The sequence below is a fragment of the Saccopteryx bilineata genome, chromosome 1, assembly GCF_036850765.1.
Source record: "Saccopteryx bilineata isolate mSacBil1 chromosome 1, mSacBil1_pri_phased_curated, whole genome shotgun sequence".
NCBI classification, from domain to species: domain Eukaryota; kingdom Metazoa; phylum Chordata; class Mammalia; order Chiroptera; family Emballonuridae; genus Saccopteryx; species Saccopteryx bilineata.
In genome coordinates this window covers 56,670,379-56,689,515 of record NC_089490.1, presented here as the reverse complement: position 1 = coordinate 56,689,515, position 19,137 = coordinate 56,670,379, and the positions used below count along the sequence as shown (strand labels likewise).

Sequence of the window (19,137 nt, the reverse complement as noted above, 5' to 3'; positions counted from 1 at the left end):
TGCTCTGCCCATCCAGGGCGTCGCTCTGTTGCGACCAGAGCCACTCTAGCTCCTGGGGCAGAGGCCAAGGAGCCATCCCCAGCACCCGGGCCATCTTTTGCTCCAAAGGAGCCTCGGCTGCGGGAGGGGAAGAGAGAGACAGAGAGGAAGGAGAGGGGGAGGGGTGGAGAAGCAGATGGGCGCCTCTCCTGTGTGCCCTGGCCGGGAATAGAACCTGGGACTTCCGCACGCCAGGCCGACGCTCTACCACTGAGTCAACTGGCCAGGGCAATGTTCTGTGTTCTTATACATAAAATTGAAAATCACTTGAGGCTGAAATTTTAAATGCTGGTTCAGCCAAAGGATTTTACAGAAGAAAGAAAGGTCTATCTGTTGCTGATATGAGTCTCTCCTGCTGCAGGCACAGGTGAAGTCAAGAAAGATTAAAAATACAAAATACAAAAAAGTTATTGAATCATGAAAAACTATACCAAAAACGGTTTGGAGAGGTTTTCTTCTCCATATTAACAATTCATTATATGAGAATACCTAGCTGTCATTTATTTAATGCCATTCCTTCATAAAATGTGATGATTATAGAAGGATGGGCAGGAGGAGTGAGAGTGAAGAAGGGGAGGAAGTTAAACAATAAAATATAGTAAATATAATATTGCAAGTTTCTTCCTGTAAATTTTCAAAGGTATATGTACATATTAAATAGTACATATGTTTATCAAATATATATCAAATAATGATTTAGTTACATTAGACAGTTACTTATAATAAAACATTTTATCTGCTAAACAGAGCCAAAAGTACTGGATTTGTCTGAAAATAAACCTAATCTTGTGTAACACATAATAGTGTCCTATAGACATCTAGATGAGAATTTTTATTTTCTTATCTATTTTTATCTTTTTGTATATCTTATACAAAAGATATACTATATCATATTGGTTAAAAATGAGTATGTTAATATTATTAATATCATAATTGATTTCGACTCTAGATCTGTGATTTTCAACTGGTGTGCCTCAAAAATTTTAAAACATGCAATACCTAGAGAACAGACTGACAGCTGTCAGAGGAGAGGGGCTGGGTGAAAAAGGTGATGGAATTAAGCAGAAAAACAAAACAAAACAAAAAATATTCAAAGACACAGATAAAAGTATGGTGACTGCCAGAAGGAAAGGGGGTGGGGGAGGTGGAAGAGGGTCAAGGGGGCTACATGGTGATGGAAGGAGACTTGATGTGTAGTGGTGGACACACAATACAATGTACAGATGATGTGTTATACAGTTGCACACCTGAAACCTACATAATTTTATTAACCAATGTCACCCCGATAAATTCAATTATAAAAAAGAGTTTTTAAGACATGTAATACCTGAGTATTTTGTCAGGGGTATGGACCTCTTTTCCCTTAGATTGCTAAGTAAAAAAAATGACAACAACCAACACAACAATAGCTGTACAGTGTGAATGTCCTGTCTTGAACCATTAATATATAGGTCATATAATAGAGTTGCATCTTATCAGTCACATGCACAATAAGGTTACATCTGATTGGTTAATTCTTGGTACCAGAATTCCTTATATACAAGTATAGGCACCTGATTTTTAAAAAAAGTCATTTTGGAGCAAAAAGTGTAGGTAGTTACTATTACTATTTTTTTTGTAAGTCAATATTATACCTATTTTTTTGTCAGATGAGCAAAGAATTTTTTTTACATGTTGCAGAATTTTAGTAATTTGTTTATATGTGTCGTGAGATGGAAAAGGTTGAAAATTACTGCTCTAGATGTAGGAGGGGTGAAAGTTATCATCAGTATGTCATCATTTAAACTGTGCTTTGGGGATTTGGTGCTTTAGACTTTTCAAATCCATTTCCCAGATTGTAATGCTTTATTTATTGAGGGTTTCTTATTCCTGTTATAGAAGCCTGAATGTTTTTCATTATATCTCTGCCCTCAGCCTCAGATCAGACAGGTGCTTCTCTTTGGATCAGCAGTATGGAATGCAGCACCCAACAGGCCCTAAGTTAATGTCATAGTAAAGCATGTGACATATGAAGTTCTTCAAAAACATTGTGACAAAATATATTTTAAGACTAGGAAAAAATAAAGTTTTTGATAAATATTGATAATTTAATCTTCTTATTTGCTAATCCCACTTGTTCTAATGGGTATGTTTCCTATATGATTTTTCATGTAATTCTTCATAGTATAGAAATATAGAAAATTTGTTTCCAGTAGTTGTGTTGAAATGTATTGATCTCTAAACTCTAACCTAAAATGTCATTCTTTCCAATAATCTATTAATTTATATTTTTATCTTCAGAAGTCTATAATTAGAAGCCCCTATAGAGATGGTTGAAAGACCTATAGATTGGTCCACTGCAGAAATTAGAGTGGTACCAAGACCTCAGGTGTCCTGTGCCTTGCATGCTTCTAGGAGTAGAGAGAAACATAGCGAACACCAATATCCATCCACTCAAGACCTTCTTGCCTACATCATAAAATCTTGCCCCTACTTATTAAGGAGTTAATGAAAAAAACTTCCTTCTGAATACTCATATGGGGCAGTTCTGCTATGATACATTTGTTTTAAGATATCTTGCTTCTTCTTAAAACTGTATGTCTGTGTTGTAGGGGCGAGCGATTTTCGCCAGTGGCAGTCCTTTTGATCCGGTCACTCTTCCAAATGGACGGACGTTATATCCTGGCCAAGGCAACAATTCCTATGTGTTTCCTGGAGTTGCTCTTGGTGTTGTGACGTGTGGATTGAGGCATATCACAGATAAGATTTTTCTCACTACTGCTGAGGTACTGTAAAATACGCCTACGTTTCCCAAGGCTGCAAAATACACATGTGCCGAGTGTAGGTGGTTTAATGTTTTCTTTATCTAGCACAGTCTCAGCTCATTCTCGAGGTGTAGCTGAAAGCTGAAGAGAGTGAGTTATTGCCAGCTGAGAATAAGGTCAGGGAGCGGGTTCCTACTGACGCACTTGTACAAGATTATTCTTCAGTAGCCAGAAAAAAAAAAAAATGTTCTCATTTCTTAAATGGAACCCTTTTTTATTTTCATACTTCCATTCAAATCTTGTGATAGCAGTGAGACAGTTAAAAATTTTGTTTCCAGCTCGTAGATTAAGTGGTAAATATTTCTCTATTAGGAATTTGCCTAAATAATGGCATTTTAAAGATTTAAAATGAAAGTTTGGTTTGATATAATGAAGAGTGTTTATCATTCAGGGTTCAGCGTAGAAAACAGGAACCATTCTAATATTTTTAAGCAGAAAGGAAATTAAAACAGCAGTTAGGTTTTCATACAGTCATTACAGAGACAAAAGTGGGTTCCCGTGTGGGCCCACAGAAAAAATCTCAGAATTTTACAGAGAAGACCCACCAGGGAAGCTCTGCGTAAGCTGCAGTTGTGAACTGTGAAAGCTCTGAAATTCTACCCTATTTGCAAGCTAACAGCTTAGCCTGCCAGTTTCATAAACGCTGGCAAAAGACACAAAACTCCTAGAGACAAAGGACTTCATTACGTGTGGCACAAGGTTCCCCTTGCCCCCAGGCCTCAGGAGGGTGACACAGTGATTGGACATATTGTTGTAAAATCATGTAAAATCATTTGACGATCAGAATGGTCATTCTAGTTGATACTATGTATGAAGACAATGCAGTTCATGAATGAAATTTTGAGTGAATTTCTTCTCTTAAAATTAAACCACCATAGGACATTATAGCTGAACTGAACCAAATAGCAATTGATTAATATTCAGTAAGAATATCAACAAAGATTCTTATTTATTGATGTGCTCCGAGGAGTCCAATCCCAGTGTTCAGCACTCGGTGCCATACTGAGAACAGATGTCTGGTTCTGCTTCTTTCTTTTCATCACTGCGGTAAAAACACAGCAGCCGATGTCTTCGAGTTTCTTTAACTCAAAAAATCTTGTAAAACAAGAATAGATGTCTAATTAGTAAAAGAGCTTTTCACAGTTGTTATATTAAGGAAAATGTAATCCATTGTATTTTATAGCAGATATAGCCGAAGGAAAAAAAAAGACCTTTTATTCATAGTAGCCTGTGTTTTCTTTTGCAAATAACTCCAGCACCCTCTAGTGACAAATTTCATGGGGAAAACAAAAAAGAAAAAAAAAAACTTTCCATTTACGGTCCCAGAAAAGGAATGCCAAAAAAACTCTGAAGAAAAATAAATAAAATATGTTAATGTGGGTAGTGTTCCTCTTATCTTAGCTGTGATTTCTCTGGCTAAATCCTTTGGCCTTTCTACTTTTGTCCGAGGCTTCAGCTCTTCATTTTTTCATTTTCTCCTTTTCATCTCTTTTTAAGCTATGAGCATTTTTCTAGCATTCATTTTTTGTTTTTTTCTTCTGTTTCTTTTGCTTTCAGAGATCTCATCCATTATCTTCGTTCATCTCTATTATCTTCTGTGTATCTCTATTATCATCTTGACCATATTTTAGTTACCTAACAGGCATTTCCACAGAAGTGCTCTGCTGTTTGGTTAAACACCAGATGTGTAAAACCACACCTGTCCTGTTCCCTTGCCTTCAATGTTTGCATTTGTATTAGTGACATCCCCTTTCTTAGCAGGCACCAGAGCTTAGAAGCCAGGCATTCCTTACATTATCCCTCATCCCAAAGACTTCATTCAGATTCACCACGTATGTGTGTTTCCACGTAACTGCTTTATCTTTTACCTACTATCTGTCTATTAAACTACCTGGAAAACTCTGAAAATTGTTCTCCACCTACCTAAGCCTATCCTTCAGGTCGCTACGTGGGTCCCACCTCATGCTTTTGTGACCACTCTGGCTCATCTCGACATTTCTCCTCAGCCATGGCTATCTTCATTAAACATACCAGTGTTTAAATTGCATTTCCAGTTGTATTATGCCCTTGAGAGCTTCATATGTTAAACATTTAAGGGTTGCTTTATAATTAAATTGTAAATTATCTTTTTTAAAAACAGAGTCTTTCATATACTTCTTTCAGAATATCAGTAGCACCTACTTCAGTGCTAAAGCACATAGCAGAAACTGAGTAAATACTCACTGAATTGAATTAAATAGAATAGTCGTGCATCTTAGTAAGAAGAATAAATATAACGCTACATACACTCACTGCCAGAGGGCCCTGAAAAGAAGAAAGACCTTTTCATCCAGATTATAGTTGTAGTTAATGAAAGTAACATGTAGGAGATCTAGGTGAATTTTTTGTTTGGCAACTTCAAATAACTGTTAGGATTATTGTAAAAACACTAGTTAAATATCTTACAGAACTAGAAATCTCATGGACTATTTCTGGACAGTTTTACACTGCACAGATTTTTGGCTCTCCTGGTACTCTGGGCAGTCTCCTGGGCCTCCAACGAGCACCTAGGGCTCCCCCGGGTCAGCCATGCTGCCTGTGTGTGGTCTGTACAGCGGCCTGTCCACACCTGGGAGGCACACCGTGCTTCCTCATCTCACACCACTCCCATTGGATCACTGCTTTGTGTTCTCTCATTCACCTTGCCCCATCCCTTTCTGGTATCTCCCAGAGGACATTAGAAATGATTACTACAGACAGTAGCAACTGGAAGAGACTTCGATTCTTTTAAGTCACTGGGTAGCTGAACATGCATCTACTGTAACATTGTCAAAATGAAAGAAAGCGAGATGATTTGAATGCTGCCACAGGGTAGTTAGATAGAGAGATACAATGGCTTATCAAAACAGTAAGTAGTTTTGAGCCAATATTCAGCCATTCCTGACTGTTCGAATCTTTTTTAAATGATATTGTGCAATATTCTAGGGAAAAAAACAATGATATTAAATACCAGCCATGTGCTAATCATACATGTAAACAAACAGTTGAAAAAATTTAGGTTGCTTGGTTACATAAAGTACCTCCAAATCAAGTAGCTAACCAGCTAAAATAGTATAGCACTAAATACAAACCCAAAAACTATTTTATTTCTACCTGCCATGCTGGCTACCTATCTATTCTTTTAAAAATGAAATTTATTATATATTTATAGTGTGGTAAATTCTTTACTGGCATTTATTTTATTTAATCCAATGAACTAGGACTATTATTAGTCTTGTATCACCAAAGAGAAAACAAGGCTTAGAAATCTATCTCCCTCCACCCTAACCCCTGCCTAAATATCCTTGTTCAAAAGTCCTCAGTCACTCATAGGACTTAACCCAAATGCCTTAATTTGCACTGACAGTGCCCCAATCCTTTTCTCTACACAGATCTTCTGCTCCCCCAGATCTGGACAGTTTGGCTCACTGGGTCCAGCTCATACCTCTCTTTATTGGTTCTGACTCTGGTTCTTTCTGGAGAGCCCACCCCTTTACTGTTTGATTCCCAGCTTCCCTTCAAGTTCCTCTGTTCCTCTGGTTTTCTTTTCTTCTTTTTGTTAATAGATGAGAGGAAGGGAGATAGTGAGGCAGACTCCTGCATGCGCCCTGACCAGGATCCACCTGGCAACTCCATATGGGGTCAGTGTTCTAGTACCAAGCTATTTTTAGTGCTTGAAGCTGATGGGCTACAAGGGAATACTCAGTACCCAGGGCCACACTCAAACCAGTCAAGCCACTGGCTACATGAGGGGAAGAGTGTGAGAATGGGGAGAGGAAGGAGGGAGAAGCAGTTGGTCGCTTCTTCTTTGTGCCCTGACTGGGAATCGAACCTAGGACGTCTATTCACTGGCCGATGCTCTATCCACTGAGCCACTGGACAGGGTCACCTCTGGAGTTGTTAACATTCACATTTCCCCATTAGCTGAGGCTATCTTCTCCATCAGTATTCTCTTTCTCTTACTGTAGCTTGTCCCTCACTAAATTACACATCTCTCAGAGGCAAGAACTGCTTCTCAAACCCCTGTCATGTTATGTTTTTCATATTTGCCAAAGGCTCCAAAACAATATTTCAGAAATAATTTTACAATTTTAAAAAAATCTAAAATATATTAAGGATACTGAAAAATAAGTATTTGATTATTCAGAATACCTTGAATGAGGAAGGTTTTCTACTTCCTCTCTGCATCTGTAGTTCTGTTAAATAAAGACCCAGCTTTATCCACTGATTGAGACCTGCCCCACTGAAAGGCTTAAAGTCTTAGAGCTGGAGGGAACTTCAAGATTGCTGAGTCCCCTTCTTACATTCAGTAAATAACTTAGTACTATTTTGTTTATATGCACATATACATGGTATGTTATTGTGGAACCATTTGTGAGCAGTTTACAGATATTATGCCTCTTTACCCTTAAGTATTTTGGGATATTTTCTTATGTGATCAAGGTACCATTATCAATTTAGGAATATTATTTCAAGTGCAGTTCAAATTCAAATTTTGCTAATTATCCATTAAAAAGCCCATTATAGCCTCTAGACTAATCCTTAAATCTGCGAGAATATTTCAGCCTTCTATTTTTTTCTTTTTTTATGACATTAACATTGGAGAATACCGGCCAGTTGTTTTTACAATGTTCCTCAATTTAGGCTTGTCTTTTTTTTCCCTCATGATTTAATTCTAGTCATACGGTTTTGTCAGGAGCATTGAACACCTAATAACTGTATCCTTCTCAGTGCATCACATCAGGAGGCACATGATGTCAATTTGTCTTGTTTATTTTTAAAACCACTCTTCTGAGCTATCATTGACATTTGACAAGTTGTTGGGTTACGAACAGTTAACATAAGGTCTACCCTCTTAGCAGGTTTTTAAGAATACACTGTTTCGGCCCTGGCCGGTTGGCTCAGCGGTAGAGCGTCGGCCTAGCGTGCGGAGGACCCGGGTTCGTTTCCCGGCCAGGGCACACGGGAGAAGCGCCCATTTGCTTCTCCACCCCTCCGCCGCGCTTTACTCTCTGTCTCTCTATTCCCCTCCCGCAGCCGAGGCTCCATTGGAGCAGAGATGGCCCGGGCGCTGGGGTGGCTCCTTGGCCTCTGCCCCAGGCGCTGGAGTGGCTCTGGTCGCAACATGACGATGCCCAGGATGGGCAGAGCATCGCCCCCTGGTGGGCAGAGCGTCGCCCCATGGTGGGCGTGCCGGGTGGATCCCGGTCGGGCGCATGCGGGAGTCTGTCTGACTGTCTCTCCCTGTTTCCAGCTTCAGAAAAATGAAAAAAAAAAAAAAAAAAGAATACACTGTTTCATTTAGAAAGAGGGAATGGTTTGGAGGCAGCAAATGCTGAGACTACTTAGGTGATTCAGATAATCCAGAATTTGTGTAAAATGAAAATCCTCCGGCACCATGACTCTGAAATAGGTTTCTCAGTCTCTTGCTGTTCCTCTTGTGCAAGATTATCTGAGCTGGCCTGACCCTGGCTGGGTGGGTCAGTGGCTAGAGCATCAATCCCATGTCCCAAAGTCACGGGTTTGATCCCCACTAGGGCACATATAAGAAGCAACCAGTGAGTGTGTAACTAAATGGAACAACTAAGTGGGACAATGAGTTGATGCTTCTTTGTCTTTGTCGCTTTCTCTCTCATATCAAAGGAATTTTTTTTTTTTAATTTTGTGAGCTGGGAGTGATGGTGTGGTCAGCCTTGGATACTTTCCCTCCTCTACTTTCAGGCTCCTTTACCGTCACTCCTATCATCCTTCTTTACCTTCCTGTGTCCGCTTTCCCCTGTCCCTCCAGCGTAACAAAGGGGAGAGCTGCTGACCTTTCACGGTTCAGTAGAAAAGGAACCGAAGTAAGAGGAAACCCAAATTCTATCCCCATCTTTTTTCACTAATTGTGTGATCCCACCAATCACCAAGCCTCTCGGGGCTCAGGTTTTCCATTGATAAAGAGGGAGATGAAATTAGATGATCACGTTAAAGTGATCTGCTTTTATACATGACCTTATATGTGACCATTTACCTAGTTATTCTCATAACCGCCACAGTGCATGGTGTGAAGTATGAACAGTTTTGTCTTTCTTTTTCTTAAGGTTATAGCTCAGCAAGTGTCTGATAAACACTTGGAAGATGGCCGGCTTTTTCCTCCTTTGAACATCATTAGAGATATTTCTCTGAAAATTGCAGAAAAGGTAAAACTATTCTTGTTCAACCTCATTAGTCTTCCTTCCTTCTGTTACTAAGTATGTATTTTTAGGTATTAAAAATACACTTTCTTGAAATTTCTATGTCAGCTTACTATGTCAAAAGGCATAGTGCCTCTGCAGAGCTTAGGATCTATATATAGTTGATCCGTAGTAATGGCAGAATTGGGTTGAATCATTAATTTCCTCATTAATCTTTTTCTTCCCTGTAATTTAAGTAATTTGTTGGGCTTTCCTGTCCGACCTCTTCCACTTTACCTTTTTTTTTTTTTTTTTTTGGTTAGTATCTTCCATCTCACAATTGTGAAAGTTGCCAAAATATTGCAGATATACATAGTAGAATGGCATTTAGATTCAAAACCACCTGCTTTATCCATGTCTCTGTGATGTGCTTTCTTGAAAATCACGATCGATAGTACTGGGCAGAAGGCAAGGTAATGACAGCAGAGAACTGAAGGCTGCCGGGCACCAGGTTAGCTACTGAAGGAATCAGCCAAGAAGAACCTCAAAGCAGAGACATGTTCTGTAACAGAGAGAAGTTGACATTTTTGCCACATAGTTGTATCGTTTTACTAGGGCTGCCATCCCAAATACCATAGACTGGGTAATTTTAAAACAATTTTTTTTCTCACTGTTCTGGAGGCTAGAAATCTAAGATTAAGGTGTAGATGGGCCATGTTTGCTTTCTTTTCTAACATTATTATAATAATATATGGTGTGGTGACATTTTTTATAGACATTTCTACATTATACAGCAGTCTTTATAACCATAAAGTTTTATAAATATATAATTTTATATTGAGAAGAGATACTTAATCATTTTAATATTCTTCAAAATCAGATGTATCCAAATAAGTCTATCATACAAATAGCTCCTCAGAGTGGATTTTTTTTTGAGAGGAAAATGTATCCATTTTTCAATGGCTTAATTGTGCCATTGATTGTTTCTCATATGAGCCCTGACCGGGGATCAAGTCAGCACTGTCAGGATCTAGTTGGTGATCCTGGTATCGACCCAGCAACCTCAGTGCTCCAGGCCCCTGCTCTACCCACTGCACTACCAGCCAGAGGGAATCGGGAGTGAATTTAAGAGCACATATAGAGTGATTCATTTTGACAAGAGGGAGAGTCCATTATTCTGAATGAAATTCTGTAAAGAGAGGATGTTTGAAGATAAAGAGGAGATAGTTTGAATCAAAAAGGGAAATTTGGCTAATTTTCTCTGATTAGTTGGAGTTTTCTCAGCCAAGTGATGAGAGTTCAGTGGAGACTTGATGAGGGAGAAGTTTGAAATGGCTGTGTGGGAGAAAGTAGGATATCATAGGAGATAGCTGTGGGGGGAGAAGGCCAGCACTGGGGGCGCCCCAGACTGGGGATAGACTGGAGACTGTGCCACAAAGACAGGAAACAAGAAATTCTGTGATACTTGGAAGGAGCACCGACACCCACGGAGTCCTGCTGATCAGGTGAGCAGGGTCTGCAGACCCTGGGGTAGATGAAGAGATTTTTAAGAGGCTATGGTCAGAATAGGCATTGTTAAAACTGTAAGGTGTCTGAGTTCAAATTTAGAAGGAATAGTATGATATTTAGTATGTTAATTGTCAGTCAGGTCATTTCAAGATATTTACCACTGTCTTATCTGAGAAACACTGGTATGATCACCCTATGATACATCTTCACTATCCGCACTTTCCGTTACTGCCGATATCATATGTACCTCTTGCTTTATAATTTGTAATTGCTTTTTTATTTTATATCTTCTTTGTGTATATGTGCTTTTATTATAATACAACTTAATTTTTTAAAAAACAGACAAGATATAAATTATAAGTTAATTTTTGTAACATAAAATCTTCCGACGTGCTGACCGTCACCTGTTCATTAAAATAACTGATATTCTTTTTCTCTTTCTAGATTGTGAAAGACGCATACCAAGAGAAGACAGCCACAGTTTATCCTGAGCCCACAGACAAGGAAGCATTTGTCCGCTCGCAGATGTACAGCACTGATTATGACCAGATTCTACCAGATTGTTATTCTTGGCCTCAAGAGGCCCAGAAAATACAGACCAAACCTGACCAGTAACATAATAGCTGATATTTCTAACTCCATCAATGATATCTTGAAATCTTTCATAATTTTTAAAGATTGGAATCTTTTATAATGATTTATAATACGCTAGATTAAGATAATTTTACTTTAACTATCTCTAGGTTTATGGGAAAATATTAATATACTTTAGAGTATATATCACACTAGACAATTTTTCTTTATTTACTTTCTGGTTATTTGTGATTTCTATCTTATTTTGCCCAAGTTCTCTTTAAAAGCTATTATACTGACTACTGAGAAACTCATTGTTTTTATATAGGGAACTAATGGGAAGACCAAAATTAGTAATAAATTGATGTGATTAAAATTGAAACCCATATTCTTTTGTTGACCATTTTGTTAAAAATATTTTTTAACGTAAAGACAGAAAAATATAGGCATAAATAAACTTTTGATAAAAACAGAAATAATACTTTGTTGCCTAGAGAAATATAACATCTCAGGTATTTTTATTCCAGTCCTAGATGATGTTTGTTCTCTTGATACAACTAAATTCTTACATTTCTAAGAAAGATCATTGCTGTTTACAATGCCTTAAATGGCCTGAGATTTTAATATTTTTTTCCCCATAGTTACATCTTCTTACCACCATGGCCTCTGTCAGATATCCCTTCTAACAGCACCTTCTTTCCCTGTAAGTGCTGATCCTAAAGCTCCACACGATTGCTGCCTGTCCTGTCTTTTTTTTTTTTTTGGAAGAGAGAGAAAATGAGAGTGAAACAGGGACTGACAGACAGGAAGGGAGAGAGATGAGAAGCATCAATTCTTCATTGTGGCTCTTTAGTTGTTCATTGACTGCTTTCTTATATGTGCCTTGACCCTGGGGCTACAGCAGAGCGAGTGACCCCTTGCTCAAGCCAGTGACCTTGGGCTCAAGCTAGTGACCTTGGGCTTCAAGTCAGTGACCTTTGGGCTCAAGCCAGTGGCCATGGGGGTCATGTCTATGATCCCATGGTCAAGCCGGCAACCCCGCACTCAATCTGGTCAAGCTAGATGAGCCTGTGCTCACACTAGCAACCTTGGGGTTTTTCATACCTGGGTCTTCAGCATCCCACCGACACTACTCACTGTGCCACTGCCTGGTCAGGCATGTGGCTTCTGTCCTGTGGTAAGTACAGCAGTTCAGAATGGCCTGATCAGCCGGAAGGCTGAGAGGAGAGGAGGTAAGCTCCTTGAGAAGGGGCTGTCTGCAGAGCTGACTTCTTAAGACAGATTTCCAGAGTCAGGAGCAAGAGCAGGGTCCCTAGACCTGTTGGGTTCCAGTGATCTGCTCTAATGTCCTCTTGGTTCGCTCAGGTAATTAGAGCTCATTGTGTTGTTAAAAGGAACATAATTTCCTCTTGAATTTGGAGAAAATTTTGTACCCACTTCCTCAATAGCAGAAATTATCTTCACATAAGATATAAAAATATCCTAATTACAATTAGTAGTTACAGCCAAGAAAATTCACACTAATTTCAAGTTTTACTTTAGAAATTAATCACTGAAACAATAGAAACAATTTTAAATTCATAAGCTCGGGTACAATAATAACATTTGCTTTTTTTTTTTTTAGAATTAGGGGGTGAATTTTCTGGTTTTGTTTAAGATAAACTGTCCTATAAAATGATTTTATTAGAAGTTGAAGATTACACAAATTGTTTTAAATGTGAGTAGAAGAGATGGGGAATATTTCTCAAGGTAACATTTAGTCAAGAATTTTCTCAATATAGTTACTTTGAAAAGATCCAAAATGCCTATTTTTAGTCTGTTTCTATGTTGTCTTATTGTGCTCACTAAATGTACTAACCTATGCAAAAGACTTAGTAAAGCATAGAAAAAGAATGAATAAAATTATAAAGTAATTTCTTTCCTCTTAAAGTATTGTTACACTTTAAAATAATAATGCTGGTCTTAATGGGTGGTCCTGTGACAGTTTATTATGAATTTAAAAATATTTGAATGCTAATTTCAATATGAACATAACTGAATACATGCTGTATGCTATGATGAATGAGCTACTTCCTTGTCCTCAGAGAAAGATAACGAAACAAGCATTGGGTGATTACTTACTAGGTATCATGTACTCTGTATTTATGTAGTGCCAACAATTCCCTTAAGAAGTAGATATTTTGAGTAACGTGCCAAGTCCACAGAGCTAATAAGTGATGACATGGGCTCTAAATCTGTTTATCTTTCTTCTTAGTCTATTCTCTATTCATTAGAGCACAGTCCAGAACAGCAGTGTCCAACATGAAAAGAAAGTGAACCATGTATATAATTTCTAGTGGCCTTATTAAAAAAAATACATGGAATTTATGTTAATATATTTTATTTAAACCAACATATTCAGAAATTATAAAATAATTTCAACATATAATCAATATAAAAAGTATTAATGAGATATTTTACATTGTTTTGTTCATACTAAACCTCCAACATCCAGATATTTACATATACCTCAACATGAGAACATGCAGAACAGTAGAGTAGAACAAGAAGCTCACGGAGACTCTCTGAAAGTGAGTTACAAAGGTTGCACAAAATCAGCAGATAAAGAATGGAGTGTGTAGTTAAAAGCATTAGGAAAACTGGCCTCCCACATGGAGAAAATTAAAACTGGAACCCTGCTTTATACTCTATAAAAAGGTAGACTTCAAATAGATTACAGACCTAAGGAATGGAAAAATATAAAGACAATGAAAAGTAATAAAAACCATTGCAGCAAAATATCTTTGGGACCTCAAAAACACAAACATAGCCCTGGCCGGTTGGCTCAGTGGTACAGCATCGGCCTGGCGTGCAGAAGTCCCGGGTTCGATTCCCGGCCAGGGCACACAGGAGAAGCGCCCATCTGCTTCTCCACCCCTCCCCCTCTCCTTCCTCTCTGTCTCTCTCTTCCCCTCCAGCAGCCGAGGCTCCACTGGAGCAGAGATGGCCCGGGCGCTGGGGATGGCTCCTTGGCCTCTGCCCCAGGCGCTAGAGTGGCTCTGGTCACAACAGAGCGACACCCCAGAGGGGCAGAGCATCGCCCCCTGGTGGGCATGCCGGGTGGATCCTGGTTGGGCGCATGCGGGAGTCTGTCTGACTGTCTCTCCCCATTTCTGGCTTCAGAAAAAGACAGAAAAAAAAAAAGCAAAACAAACAAACAAAAAACCCCCCTACAAACATGAGGTTACAAAGTGATGGAATGCATTATCTAAGGATGCGAAGGTTTGGCTGATAAACAGCTGCTGCCATAAAACTGAAGGGTGAAGAGACCCAGGACTGTGGGGTAGGTTGGATGCTCAGAGATGAAGTATTAAGAAAGAGAGAATTGGGGCTAGCAGGCTTAAATTCTCAGCTCAAAGCACAGTATAAAAACTGGAAAAATGCCTGTGTTTTTGCTAAAAGAACATCTTTTAGCAAATCTCTTCTCTCTTACCAGCTAGAAAGGTGCAGTAACTAAAAACCAAGGTTTTATTTAACCTGCTAGTTGCTAAATTACACCAGCCTCATCAGGCTTCATATAAAAGTTAAGGTTATCGACCAGGAAACAGTAAGATCTTGATTTGGAATGGGGATCTATGGCCAGGAGGATATGAAAGACTTGTGACACCCTAAACTAGGTGAACAATAGCTCAGTTTGATCACTGGAAGACCTGTGTCCTAGGGAACCCCTCAACCCCAGGCAAATCAGAACATGTGACATGTCTTCCCTTGCTCATCAAAGTGGGAGTTCTTCCTGTCTTAAGATGTTATTTCTGCCTTGCTTGAAGATTCTGTAATGACTTCACTCAGTTTACCTCCTGTCCTTCCCACATTATGTCTCTCTATCTCTATACATATAACACCAGACCAGCATAGTGAGGAGATGTGTTGGATACAATTAAAAAGGCAAAACCAGAAAATTACCCCCAAAAGAATTCTAGACTCTGCTAGACTTTGCCAATATTTATATTGGCAAAACCCGAGGAAAATGTTTGAGATTCTAAAAATGCAGTGTGGGAGGAGAAATGTAATTTTGGATTGAGTAGAACTGATGGACAGAGTTGATTGCCACAGGTTCTGGGATTCAGTATGGTGCCATAGGCAGTTGAAAGTGATTCTACTTGTTGGTTCAGTTAGTTGAGTGAAATATAGACCTAATAATGGCCCACATTAAGCAAAATTGAGAATGCAAACATTATTTGAAATAATATAAAGGAATTTAAAGATTTATAAAAGTAGGGATTTTGGTGCGGATTTGTCCTGTGCAACCCAGACCATTCTAATCCTAACAATTTCCTAATTAGGTCTCCCAAGAGGACCGAGCAGTGACTGCTTTCACTAAGGCCTTGAGAGACGCATTAGAGAAGGGAATAGCAGCAGCTATGAGAAACATCTTTTTTTAAATTGAGGTATACTTAACATATATTAGTTTCATATGTACAGTATGACTTGATATTTGTATATGCTGTGAAATGACCACAATAAGTCTATTTACCGTCTGTTACCATACACAGTTACAAAAAATTGTTTTCCTGTGATGGGAGCTTTTGAGATTTACAGCAACTTTCAAATATGCAATAGAGTATTATTAACTATAGTGAGCATGTTGTACATTACATCCCCATGCATTTCTTATTTCATAACTGGAAAGTTGTATGTTTTGACCCCTCCTACCAATTTCCCCAGCCTCCCCCCACCTCTGGCAACCAACAGTCTGTTTTCTTTATCTGTGAGCCTCGTGTTTTGTTTATTTGTATTTTTGGATTTCACATGTAAGTTTATTTCACTTAGCATAATGCCCCCAGGGTCTATCCATGTTGTTGCAAATGGCAAGATTTTATTCTTCTTATGGCTGAAAATATTTATATATACCACATTTTCTTTATCCAGTCACTTATTCTTGGACATTTAGTTTGCTTCTATGTCTTGCCTATTGTAAATAATGCTGAAGTGAACATGAAGCCCATATAGCTGTATGGATTGGTGTTTTCATTTTTTTCAGATAAATACACAGAAGTAGAATTTCTAGGTCACATGGTAGTTTTATTTTTAATTTTTTTTGGAACTTCCACACTGCTTTCCATAATGGTTGCACTAATATATCATACATTTCCAGTAACAGCGCACAAGGTTCTCTCTTCTCTGCATCCTCACCAACACTTGTTATTTCTTGTCATTTTAATAACAGCTATTCTGGCAGGTGTGAAGTGATACTTTGTTGTGATTTTGATTAGTATTTCCTTGGTGATTAGTGAGTGTTGGGCATCTTTTCATGTACTTTTGGACATATATATCTTTTTTTGAAAAATGTTCAGATTGTTTATTTTTAATCAGGTTGGTACTTTTTTTATGCTATTATTAAGTTTTATGAGTTCTTTATATATTTTGGATATTGTCCTTTATCATATATATGATTTCCAATATTTTGATCCATTCAGAAGGTTGCCTTTTAATTGTGTGGATGTTTTGCTTTGCTGTAAAGAGCTTTTTAATTTGATGTAGTCCCACTTGTTTATTTGTACTTTTGTTGGCTTTGTTCTTGGTGTCAAATTCAAGAAATCATTGCCACAATCAGTGTCAAAGAGTCTACTGCCTATGTTTTCTTCTAGGAGTTTTATGTTTCTGGGTCATTCATTCAATTCTTTAATTCATTTTGAGTTAGTTTTTGTGAAGTGGTCCAGTTTTTTCAGCACCATTCATTGAAGGGTCTGCCTTTCTCCCGTTGTATATTCTTGGCTACTTCATCATGAATTAATTTACTATGTTTGTGTGGGTTTATTTCTGGATTTTCTATTCTGTTTCATTGATCTGTCTGTTTTTATGCCAGTACCATAGTGTTTTGAATACTATAGCTGTACAGTATAATTTGAAATCAGGGTCTGTGATGCCTCCAGCTTTGTTCTTTCTTATGAGTGCTTTGCTAGTGCTTTGCTTATTTGAGGTCTTTTGTGGTTTCATGAAAATTTTAGAATTATTTTATTTCTGTGAAAAATGGTATTAGAATCTTGATAGGAATTGCATTGAATATGTAAATTTCTTTGGGTAATATGAAAATTTGAACAGTATTTTGTTTTTCAGTGAATGAGCATGGCTTACCTTTCCATTTAGTATTTGTATCTTCCATTTCTTTCATCAGTGTCTTATTGTTTTCAGTGTACAGTACAGGTGTTTCACCTTCTTGATCAGTTTATTCCTAGGTATTTAATTCTATTTGATGCGATTATAAATTAGATACTTCTCTTAATTTCTCTTTATTATAGTTTGTTATTAGTGTATAGAAATGTAGCTGATTTTTGAATACTGATTTTGTACGTTGCAACTTTACTGAAAATGTTTTTTAGTTATCACAATATTTTGGTAATCTTTAGGATTTTTTGTATATAATATCATATCATTTTAAGTAGAGTCACTTTTACTTCTTTGTTTCCAATTTGGCTCCCTTTTTTTTTTCTTGCCTAATTGCTCTGGCTAAGACTTTAAACACTATGTTAAATAAGAGTGGATATCCTTTTTTGTTTCTGATATTAGAGGAAAAGCTTTCAGCTTTTTACTATTAAGTATGGTGTTAGCTGTCTACTTGTTATATATGCCTTTTATTATATTGAGGATGTTCCCTCCATGCATAATTTGTTGAGAGTTTTTATTGTAAATGGATGCTGAAGTTTGTTGAATGCTTTTTCTGCACTGATTGTGACAATATGGTGTTTATACTTCATTTTGTTAATGTGGTATATCACATTGGTTGATTGGCTGGTGTTGAACCATCCTTGCACCCCAGGAATAAGTCTCACTTAGTCATGGTGTATGATCCTTTTAATGTACTATTGAATTTGGTTTGCTAATATTTGCTGAGGACATGAAAAGCATTTTCATAACTCTTCTCTGTAAGCTGGGGAGGCTTATGGGAAATACTCTGGTTATAATGGGCTATTTCAATGGAGATGTCAGAATCTTCGGGTTGATAAAAGCTTAATAGCTGCACTTTGCAGCAACTGGAGACAAGGTGGAAACAATTATAATAGAGGCAGATCTTTACTAGGAATAGTTGAGTCTCCAGAAATCTTTGCTGGTGGCCAGGCCCCATGTTCTGCAGTTCTTATGAAAATTTAACAATTAGGACAGCACAGCTACTGTGACCAAGAGAGGGACACCAGTGTATACAACTGATAGAGCCACACCTGTGTATATCAGCCACGAGTATCAGCTTGGCTTAGGTCCAAATATATGGGCAACCCACATAGGTCTACTTGATATGTATAACAGCAGAAAAGCCTGCCTACAGCCACGTAGATTGATTGTTGAGGCTCTCACCAAATTGCCAGTCATAGATATGAATGAAAGACCTCAATGATGAAGAACTCTGTAATACAAACGCTTCCATCGTCTTCCTTTTACTAGGATAACAGTGCATTACATAAAGAATATCACAAGGAAAAAGAAAAAGAAAAAAGAAAAGAAATCCACTAGGCCTTTTGGTAATCATCTGGCTATACTCTGAATGAATACCAATTGCTGGGGTTTCTGAAACCATTCCACCCTGGTTATTTTCCCAATGAAGAGTTAGAATTGTTTTCTTCATTATATATGGCAATATCACCATAGTGGATCCTTAATGTATAAAAAGGTGTTTTTCTGGCAGGGAGTACCACATGATTTGTGGGGATAAGTTCCACCATCAAAAGCTTTAAAACAAACAGGGTGTGATTCTTATTTACCATATCTACAATTAATATCATCTCTGGCATGTGTAAGGGATAGATGGACCTTTAAGAGTGACAGCTGCTATCAGACAAGTTCTCTTGGAGCAAATAAGTAGGTAGCTATTGATTTGGCTGATGCTTTTGTGTTTGTTTCTCCTTTATTTCAGTAAGGAGAAGACACACTGTGTGCTATCAACAGGCAACATCATAGATAGGCTCCTTTTTTTTTTTGACAGAGACAGAGAGAGGGACGGATAAGGACAGACAAAAAGGGAGGGAGATGAGAAGCATCACTTCTTCACTGTGGCGCCTTAGTTGTTC

General features: G+C 38.0%; 1 protein-coding gene across 1 annotated transcript in view; it reads left to right on the top strand.

The window, feature by feature from the left end:
- ME1 (malic enzyme 1) overlaps window positions 1-11,484 on the top strand; it is a 194,634-nt gene extending 183,150 nt beyond the window's left edge. The window contains exons 12-14 of the mRNA XM_066254140.1: window positions 2,631-2,804; window positions 8,945-9,043; window positions 10,970-11,484. Of these exons, the coding sequence (XP_066110237.1) occupies window positions 2,631-2,804; window positions 8,945-9,043; window positions 10,970-11,140 (444 nt within the window). The 3' untranslated portion in view covers window positions 11,141-11,484. The remainder of the gene's footprint in view (window positions 1-2,630; window positions 2,805-8,944; window positions 9,044-10,969) is intronic.
- The last annotated feature ends 7,653 nt before the right edge of the window (window positions 11,485-19,137 follow it).